Below are 10,970 nucleotides of genomic sequence, written 5' to 3'. Positions count from 1 at the left end.
GAGAGAGTTTGAGGAATCTCAAAGATTAAGACAGCAATTAAGATCAGAGCATGAAAAATACCAGAATATGGAATCTAAACTTAAAGATTTACAGAATGAAAAAGAGAATCTTGAGAAACTTTTAGCTCAGATGCAAAAGGATGAAGAAATACAAGAAAAAAAGAGTAGAAAGAGTATATCAGCTTCACCAATAGGAGAATTAATTAATTTATCATTATCTTCTTCAGAATATCCAGAAAGAAGAATTTCTACAAGAAATAGTATTCATTCATCTAGTGATAATAAAATAGATTTGAATGATTCAGATGAAGGATTTAAAGATCATTCAGGTATCGATAATGATGAGGTATCTAAATTACGTGTACAATTAGAAGAAAGTAGGAAATTACAAAATTACTGGAAAGAATTGGTACAATCAGTAGAGAAACAATTAGAGACAAAGACAAGAGATTTGGATGAATTGAAGATAATAGAGGAGAATTTGAAAGGGGAGTTAGAATCAAGAAGAGAGGAAGCAAAACAAATGGAAGAGGAGAGTCAAAAAGAGCTGACTAGATTGAATGAGAGTATATCAGCAATGACTTTAAGGATATCATCAATAGATGAAGAGATAGCAAAGAGGGAAGCAGTTTTAAGAGATAATTTATCACAAGTAACAGAGGAGAATATAATACTTAAGAAAGAGACGGATGAATTAAGGCGTATGGAACAAGATTTAAGGGGTCAGTACCAAAATATAGTAAGGATGCATAGTTTGGATATAGAGAGACTTCAAAATATGAATAAGCAATGTATGGAATTAAAGGAGGAATTAAGTAATTTACAAGATAAATCAAAGAAATCAAATGATGAGAGTACAAATTTGGTAATGGAGATGCAGAATGATATAGTTAATTTGAGACGTCAATTAGAATCTTATATTAAAAAGTATGAGATAGCAAAGACAGATTATCAGAATTTGAGGGATATGATGAATAAGATTAAGACTGAGAATCAACTTCCAAGTAATTTGGAGAATATGTTGGATATGGCAATGGTTTCATCTTCATTAATAGATGGTGTTGATATTATTGAAGGTAACGATAAAGTATCTGATGAGAGAAGGTTATCAATACAATCATCAGTGAATGGAGTACTTGGAAGTTCAGGAGGAGGTTCAACATCTTCATCCTCATCCTCATCATCATCATCATCATCAGTAACAGCTTCTTTATTATTGATGAGAAAAGTACAAACATTGACAAGTTCTGTGGAAGAGTTGGATGCAAAATTGGATGAGTCAAAGATAGAGATTCAGCGTTTAAAATTTGAAAGGAAATCTTTGCGTGAAGAGAATGAGGTTTTACAGAAAAGATTAAGTGAGGAATTAGAGAGAGCATCTGAATTTGCATCAAAAGCTGAAGCAAATGAGAGTACTTTGATTCGTCTTGGGGAGTTGGTAACATTAAGAGAATCAAATGATAGATTGAGACGAGAATTAATACAAGCAACAGAGAGACATAGTAATTTGGAGAAGCAATTAGAGCAAGAATCAAGACAAAGTGATCCTTTGAGATGTGAGATTTCTAAGCTTGGAGCCCAAGTAGAGAGTTTAAAATCTCTTTGTGAGGAGAAATCAGCATTGAGCAAATCTTGGGAGGAGCAGTATAATCGAGTTTTGTTGAATTATGAAAATATGAATCCAAATGAGATTACTCAGATGAAGGAAGAGATAAGTAAGCTTAAGACTCAGAATGAGGAGTTGCGTGATTCTTTAGGAATAAAGGCCCAGGAGATAGAGAAATTACAGACAGAGAAACAACAAGAACATGTAAGTAATGAAGAACTTCAGTTAACTAAACAGCAGATGGAACAGTTGAGGAAGGTTTATATGAGTACTAATCAGAAACTGAAAGAGGAAAGGAATAAGTGCACTCGTTTGGAGAATGACTTGAAGAGACTCAGTTCCCAAGTTCAGGCTCAAAATCAGAATCAGAGTCAGACTCAGAGTCAGCCTCAAACTCAGACTCAACCACAAATCCATATGGGCGGTATGGGTTTGAATTCCAGTTCAAGTAATTCACAGGATGGTAGCAATAGTAACAATAATGGCAATAGCACAAGTAGTGGTAATAGCAGTAGTTCTTTGAATTGTAAGCCTACTGCTCAGGAGATTAAGAGCATTTCACAAGCAACAGAAAATTTGGTTGACACAGTTTTGAAGTTAGCAAAACTCTCCATCTTGAGGATCGAGTCTGAAGGAGGAGGAGGAGGGGGAACGGGAGCGGGAGGAGGGGGAACGGGAGCGGGAGGAGGAACAGGAACAGGAATGGGAACGGGAGGAGGAGGTGGCTCGTCATCTTTGGTTGCTACATCCTCAGTGAACTCTATAAATCCTTCCGAAAGTGTTGGTACTGAAGGCAATTCGGGTGGAGTTACTGGAGATAATGCTGCATTTGGTATTTTTACAACTTCTAATAATACTATTGCTACATTTACAACTACGTCTTCCTCTTTAGTTGATTCTTCTACTACTACTACTAATAATAATAATAACAATAACACAGTAGCTTCAAGTAACAACTTGCCAAGCATTGTAGGCTTTTCAGGAGTATCAGGGCAAAGCTCAAGTGAAATAATGACAACTTCAGCAATGACCTTGCAACCTCTTCATCCGCCACCTCCACCACCTCCACCACCACCACCACCACCTCCACCACATACACTACCTCATTTGAGTCAATCCCAAAATTCTATCTCAAGTCAAAATTCAATGGAGATACAATCTTGCACTTCAGGAAGTGGTTCTATTCTATGCGAAAATTCCTCTGATTCATTAAAACAACAAAGAGTTCAAGATGACTTGGCTGGCATTTCTTCCATTCCCGCACAAAAAAAAAGACCATTAATAGGGGAAAATACTGAAGTAAACGAAACAAGTAAAAACATTCAAGAAAATTCTCAAAATAACAGTAACACGAATATACAAATCATATAAATTAGCAAACAGTAATAATTCAAACTATCTAAAACACAATATTGTTTTTCCTCCTCCCCCCCTTTCCTTTTTTAAGAAAAAACAATTTTCTACATTTACTTTTAAAGTAATTTCCTTGATTAATTTTCATTTGTTGAAAAGGCGCTTCCCGCCTTTTGTGTGCATTATTCATTATAGTATTAAATTACTAATAGTAGTAATAATAATAATAATAATAATGTTTTCCTTTAATTTACATAATAGGGCAAAACATAGTTGAAGTCAAAATAATGTAATACAAATATGTAATATATATATATATATATATTTAGCTATATTCTGTGATTTCTTTAATTTCAGTCTATTTTATACAAGTTTTACTCTCTTTTTCTTTCCTTTATCAAAAAAAAGAAAAAAAAAAATTCAATTGAGATAAGTCATATTTAAGACAAAAACTGTTATTGACTTTATTCAATCCTTTCTTATTTCTTTTATTTTTCCCAAAGAAAAAACTTCATGTGAAAATTGAAAGAGATGGGGGTAGCGTACCTTTTATTAATAACAAATTTAACATAGTAATTATGGATTAATTAAGAAATAATATTAATTATTTAGTTATAATTTAACCAAATAAAATAAGTAGATATATATTTATGTATTAATATAAATCAATAAATCTATCAATTAAGAATAATTAAGTATTTCTCGATTCATGCCAATATTTATTTTCATCAATTTATATATCATCAGAAATATCTCTTGTTTCTTTTTCTTATATATATCATAGTAACTTTATATTAACAAAAAAAAAAAAAAAGAAAAAGAATACATTTACAAATATTTTTTATTATCATATAACATAAAATATCTGTAACATTATATTAATATTTGATTTCAAAACCAAAAAAAGACTTGGAGCTTTGAGAATATTTTCCACAGAAAAGGAATTAAAAAAAAAAATTAAACAACCTCTATTTTTTATTTGACTCCATTTCATCCCACCATTAGTTAATCAAATTAGGAAAAAACTATACCATTATTTTATCCTGAATTCTTCCCTTTACTTTTCTATTCAAAACCCAAATAAAACAAAGAATAAAAGGAAAAAAAAAAAACCACGCAATTATAAATTTGGTTGCATGCAAAATTATAATATTGAACCCCCCTTCCTTTATTTCTTTCTTCCCGCCTTTCCCCTTTATTTAACTTGAATAATTTTAATATTAATTTTCATGTAAATTAATATTAAAATTAATATTGATATAAGAAAATTATAAAAATTTGATTAATTAATTTAGAATTACATTCTGTTAAAAAATTTTTTTTCTTCTTTTTAATAGTAAAAACTACTATTATTAAACACCAAGGCCTCTGAATAAATCAAGTAATTTTGAATCAGAAGAAACAATTTCTTCACTGAAATTATGATTTTTGTTATTTTTATTGGAAAAATATTCTTGTAAAAATTCACCATTTCCAATTAAATGATCACTTGTAAAAGGATTCCAATTACAAGATGATATCTTTTGTAAATCATTATTATCATTAGTATTAGTATTGTTGTTATTGCTATTATTACTATTGTTATTATTTTTATTATTACTACTATCATTATTATTATTATTATTATTATTCATTGATTTTCGACGATAATTACCACCACTATTTGACCAAATAATGTTATTATTGTGTAAATTTGACGGAAATGTATGGATTTCACCATTATTTTGAGAATACATACTTTTTATTGAAGATGATGAAGATGATAACAATGATTTATTATTATTATTACCATTATGTTGACTAACACTACCACTATAATGAAGCCCAGAATAATCGTAGTTTGAATTTATCATATCAAAATTATTAATACTATTAGAATGATCTGTATATAAAGATGACATATTTTGAATACCATTCATATAATTAGTATTATTATTATTATTACGACGATTATTCATATTTGAACTCCAAGATGTTTGAAATGGTGAAGTATTATTACCAGTAAAACAACTTTGATTAGATATTAAACTTTGTTGAGCAAAATGTAAATATTGATGATTATTATTTACATTACGATTAGCATTTTGGCCTTGTCCATATTGGTTATGAGACCATCCATGGTATCCATTATTACCAATACCATTGCCATTGCCATTACCGTTACCGTTACTATTAAAATAACTATTATTATAATAATTATTATTACTAACAAAGCCATTAAAGTGATTGTTATTTTGGTGAGTTTTTTTTGATGAAGATTGATAATTTTGGAATCTACCAACATCTATCATTCCCATTCCTGATCTTCTTATTCCATCAAAATTTAAAAAGTTACCTTCTTTGTTATTATATCCAATTAAGTTTTTTGTATGATTAATATTATTATTACCATTTAATCTACCATTTGAAAAAGTACCTCCTAATCTTCCAGAATAAAATTCATTTTCTCTTGTTTGGATGCATCCTCCTCCTAAAAGACGATTCTGCATAGAATTATGTTTACGTTGTTGTGAAGATATATCCATAACACTCTTATCTAAGTTCTTGAAAGATTTTTGTCCTAAACCTGAAAAAGAAGAAACATCCATACCTGATGAAGAAGATTTCATGACTCTAGTATTCATATTACTAGCTCTGAATTCTCCTCTTATTCCTCCCATTATTACTTCTTCTTCTTCTTCTTCTTCCTCTCCTACTCCTACTCCTGCTCTTCTCTCTCCTTCCTCTATTGTCCCATTAAAACTGGAACCATGATCAGGATCATGATCATGATCATGATCAGGACCAGGACCAGGACCAGGACCAAGACCAAGACCAATATCAAAACCAAATCCAAGTCGACTAAACTCCGCTTCTTGTCCTTGTAAAAAACTATGTGACATTTTCTGAACTAAATTATTGGAATTCAAAGATCTTGAGTAGCTATTATTACAGCTTACTGGAAGTGGAGGCGGACTTGGTATACCACTACTACCACTAATGCTATTATTACTACTACTACCAACTCCACCACCAATACCAACACCACCAACACCAACACCAACATTAACACCACTACTAACACCACTACTACCACCACCAACATCACCACCACAACCAACATCGCCACCACCACTGCTCTCAAAGCCACCCATCTCCACCACCGAGTTGTTTGACGCTGAAAACGATGAAAAAGATGGGTTTGAATTCATATTGGAATTTGATGTTGAAGCAGACAAATTCCCCCCGGAACTACTTAAACCATCATCTAAACTTTGGTTAGACGAAGTTATAGTGGAAATTGATGAAGAATATGGACGACATGATAACATACCAAAAATATTATTGTTAATACTTTTGTTATTATTATTATTATTAATAAATCCCATATTAATATCGGTATCTGAGGTACTGATATTAAAATCATATATAGAATCTAAAAAGCCATCATTATTATTGTCACTGCCATTGTTCACGTTATGTTCGGAAATAGAATTCAAATCAAAATCTTGGATTCCTGATTCTTCCTCCATATTGAATTCATCCTCGGTTTCATCATCAGAAGAAATAAAACCAACATTACTCACTGATGACTGAATTACAGTATCTATATCTAAAATCCCTGTTAATGATTTTGTATTTAAATAATGTTGAATACATAATTTAACAAATTTATTTTCTACTTGAAGAGATTCTGGATTTCTACTCCACTTTGTATGGCAAATTGGACAATTCTTAAATGGACGATTCTTTATCTTCTTAAAAGAATATGGGGAACAACAATTCACGGAATTTGATACGGTTGTTTGATCTGAAACATTTAATAATCCACCTGTTTCATAATCATATTGTTTCGAAATTATTGAAGGAGATTGTAATGCATTACTATTACTATTATTACTAGGGTTCAAATTAAAATCGTTTTTTGATGTATTTGAATCCAAATAAAATATCTCATCCACATTAATAATGCATTTCCAACATAGTATATGATTACATATACTTTTAATAGGTTCACTGGTTTTTTTTTTACATTTCTGACAATAATCAGAAAACATATCTTTTCTAAACACTTTAAGCATTAGATTTCTTAAATTCTTATTCAAGTAATCCAAAGTAATACTTTTGTAAAATTCGTGAGAGTTTAACAAAGAATAAGCATCCAATGGATTTTTTATATGTCTATTGATTGAAACTTTTTTTCTTCTTTTTTTTAGTACTTTTATTACGGCAATACTATTCCAAATAATATAAGATCTTAATTTTGCGAGTTTGCCACAACATTCTAATAAGTTGTATAGCCATTCTATGACTCGCTTATCATGTACTGATATTTCTATACCAGGATTTACTATATTTGAAAGAGATGAAAAGAACATGAATGATGTATTACCATTACAATTATTATTATTATTATTATTATGATTAACATTTCCAATACTCTCATTAAAATGATCTCCATGAAAAACATTCATTTGACCAAAATTTTGATGACAAGATAATAATAGGCTCCAAATGTCTCTAGACAAGATGCATAATAAGTCCCTAATATAATTGATATCTCGATTATACATTGCGTCCATTCTGTTCATATCTCGCAGTAGTATATCCTTAAATATTAAATCATATCTTTGAGCTTCAGTCCAATTCTCTTGAGACTCTTGCTCAGAAACCCAACGTATTTTTCGAATTAATAGTTTGTAATTCAAATATCTAGTACCTCTATTATTTCTTGCTTGGACTTGTATTCCTTTAGAGAATTTTACAATCTCCAAGCCAGACTCGGAAATTCTTACGTTTGGTTTATTCGTCATTGCTCTTTTCCTTAAAAAGAACAAAATTTCTATTAATAATAGTTTCTTTAATTATTTCAAAAAAAAAAACAATATATTTATATATATACTTTTGATTTATATATTGTTTATTTAGAATGTTAATGCATGCATAAATCTTATATTATTTATACCAAAATTAAACAAGAAGAAATGTTTAATCCAATTATTTTCCTCTTATTAATATTATATGTATAAAATATATTTATTGATTTATTTCTTGTCCTTCTAAAACAGTAATCTCTTTGATACTCTTAACTAAGAACACAATTTGAATTAGTCAATAATCAATGATCTAATGTAAACATGTAACAACACTGATTAGTCTTTTGTATATTATATATTGTATTTTGTATTCACACATTAATACATACATTCGAATATTACTAATAAATAGTATGTATTTGTGCTAATACTTAACATATAAATATAAATATATATATATAACTAGTCCAATCAGCTGCTGTTATCTTGTACGTATAAATGTTAAGGTTATGAAACACTTTAATTCATCTCCTATAAGATAAGACGACCAACAATTTAATTAAAGGGTTTGAGTTTCAACTTCTTGACAACATAAAACAAGAAAAAAAAAAGTTTACTTTCTCTCTCTCTCTCACCCTCTCTCCCTCTCCCTGTTGCAATTCACTCACTGATTTATCTGCTTAATTTGGATATAATATAATATGATATATTTTATTAAATGTCCTTATAGAATTATTATTTCTCCCTTAACCAAAGAAATAAAAAAAGGAGAGGTAATAGAGAATGATAATTATAATAAAGTGATAATATATGGATGAACAGAATAAAATGAGACCCAACTCCCTTTTTTCTCTAATTCACCTTTACAATCACCTTGCTATTATTTATTTATTTTTTATATTCCAAAAGGTATTAATTTTAATCACTTTTTGTTTGTTAAGTATGTCAATTATTAGATAGGTGTTTCTTAACCTCTAATATTACATCCATTAAGATATAAATATATATGTAAATGTAAATATAAATATATATATATATATATTATATTTATATATAGTAAATATAAATTATATATATATATATATATATTTATTTATTTATTTATATCTAAATATATGTATATATATATTTATATATATGTAATTCCAAGATTACTTTTTTTTTCTCTTATATATTTATGTGTTTTTTTCCTCCTTTTTTTTTTCCCCTTATTCTTCTTTTTCCGTCCTTGAAATTCAAACAATATTTAATTTACTTATTTTTAATTTTACTATTATTGATTTCCAATGTTATTGGCCTTTAATTAGTATCAAAATCATTATTATTTTTTATTTAATTTATATATTATTACGCCAAGTCTCATTTAGACAAATTATTTTCTTGACATTTTATATCTTTTCTAATATTTATTATTAAGAAATAAAACAATAAAATAATAATAATAATAATTTCGCAGGATTTTACCGCCTAACACGTAATTTATATGAAAATTAATAATTGAATTAGCCCGTGCAAATTGGGAACAAATAATTTTGCATGGCTAGGGTTAACATGTAGATTATTATTAAATTTTTTTTTGAATGAGTGGCGATGGTAGTGGGAATGTAAATAAGAAAAGAAATGCGAAGAAGAGAATTTTGAAGGAAATGGGTGTGGAGAAAAGAAGGATGTAGATAAGTGTGAGGAGTGGGAGGAGGAGTGGGAGGAGTAGTGGTAGGAGGAGGAATGAGGAGTAGGAGGAATGAGGAGTAGGAGGAATGAGAGGATATCAATATCGTGACAGGTTTTGACGAGACCAATCTTTATCTAAATTTTGTGTTTTTTTGAAATATTTATTGGTGAATAACTCATTAGTGAATTAGTTAGTAAATTATATGGTTAGTTAAATTCCTATTATATACTCTGGATTATAAAGCTGAGAAATGCCCTAAATGTCTTATAGATGGCCTGCCATGAGGACAGTTCCAAGGCGACTTTAATGTACTCATAGTTTTAACAATACTTTTCATCTTTGGAAGATTAAGATCATCTCCAATCATAACAGCACTTCTACAAGCTCTAAAATTAATTATTTAAGAAGTAAAAAAAAAAAAAAGATAGACACTTATATGACTAAACTTACTTGGAAGCAAGTATTGACCAAATCCTTCTTGGTCTTGGAACAATACCTGATGGACACCATAATGTGACATTAGTATTTTCTTGGTCTCCAGTTGAGACTGAAATTGAGTCTTCTTTCTCTTCTTCTTCTTCTTTTTCATCTAATTCTTCGTTGGTTCTCTTCTCCATTAGTCGTTTATTTTGCCTACATTCTACACTAATGTTAGAGGAAATCTGTGTTGGAAGATCTAAAACTTTTGACTTGGAATCATCAATAATAGATACTCTCACTTTATATTTATTAATTTGGGAAAGTAAATCCAAGAAATCAATTTGTTTCAATGGAATACCAAGAATTACTGGTAATTGAGTAAGTTGAATTCTGGATCCAATTTCACTATTACTATTAAATATAAATCTGAATCCATTTTGCTCAAAGATATCTTTATAACTAATTACTAATTGTTCTTGAGACGGAGTTAAAGATATAGAAAGTGGAGAAATAAGTTTTTGAGTTTGGATATTACTTAAATCACTATTTAACTTCTCAAATCGAGCCTTTTCATCAGATGCATGTTGATCTATTATAAATATATGTAATGATTCTATCATATTTTTCCCATTTCTTTCATTATTCTTATGATTTATATAATTTTGTTCTTCTTTAATAGAAAGTTTTGTCAAGATAAATCCTTTGTTAAATTGTCCTATAACTTGTAATTGATTAAAGAGATGCTTCTTAAAGTTAAAACAACGATTACTATTTTGATCATTTTCGGTATTTTTTAACTCAGAAACTCCACTTTCATTTTTATGAATAATTTGAGTTATATCTTCATTAGGAAGAAACTTCTTTTCATCTCTATTCACTTTTTTTTTATTAAATCTTCCACCAAAATGTATACAAACTCCTTTTCTATTATTCCATATTCCTTCTTGTTCTGCCTTGTTATACCTCAACTCCATTATTGATTCTACTGGAATACAATTCTTTAGTCGAATCTTTGTTAAATTCCTAGGAACTACCTGATTCAAAACAACTTTACCTTTATCCATGTCCTTTTCCTTGTTCTTGTCCTTGGTCTTGCTCTTATCCTTGTTCTCATCCATATCCA

The 10,970-nt window shown here is 29.2% G+C and overlaps 3 protein-coding genes across 3 annotated transcripts; 1 reads left to right on the top strand and 2 right to left on the bottom strand.

Annotated features, from left to right (window-relative positions):
• The first annotated feature begins 67 nt into the window (after positions 1-67).
• On the top strand, positions 68-2,977 carry Chro.20077 (hypothetical protein). The annotated part of the gene is made up of 1 exon (XM_661205.1): positions 68-2,977. The coding sequence occupies one exon, from the start codon at positions 68-70 to the stop codon at positions 2,975-2,977; it is 2,910 nt and encodes a 969-aa protein (XP_666297.1).
• Positions 2,978-4,311: 1,334 nt separating this feature from the next.
• Positions 4,312-7,752, bottom strand: Chro.20079 (hypothetical protein). The annotated part of the gene is made up of 1 exon (XM_661204.1): positions 4,312-7,752. One exon carries the CDS (start codon positions 7,750-7,752, stop codon positions 4,312-4,314), a length of 3,441 nt encoding a protein of 1,146 aa, XP_666296.1.
• A 2,121-nt stretch (positions 7,753-9,873) lies between these two features.
• Positions 9,874-10,965, bottom strand: Chro.20080 (DNA mismatch repair protein, C-terminal domain). The annotated part of the gene is made up of 1 exon (XM_661203.1): positions 9,874-10,965. The coding sequence occupies one exon, from the start codon at positions 10,963-10,965 to the stop codon at positions 9,874-9,876; it is 1,092 nt and encodes a 363-aa protein (XP_666295.1).
• Positions 10,966-10,970: the final 5 nt, after the last annotated feature.

This window comes from Cryptosporidium hominis (assembly GCF_000006425.1).
Source record: "Cryptosporidium hominis TU502 chromosome 2 CHRO012030, whole genome shotgun sequence".
NCBI classification, from domain to species: domain Eukaryota; phylum Apicomplexa; class Conoidasida; order Eucoccidiorida; family Cryptosporidiidae; genus Cryptosporidium; species Cryptosporidium hominis.
The sequence above is the reverse complement of the archived record's forward strand: the minus strand, read 5'-3'. Positions and strand labels throughout refer to the sequence as shown.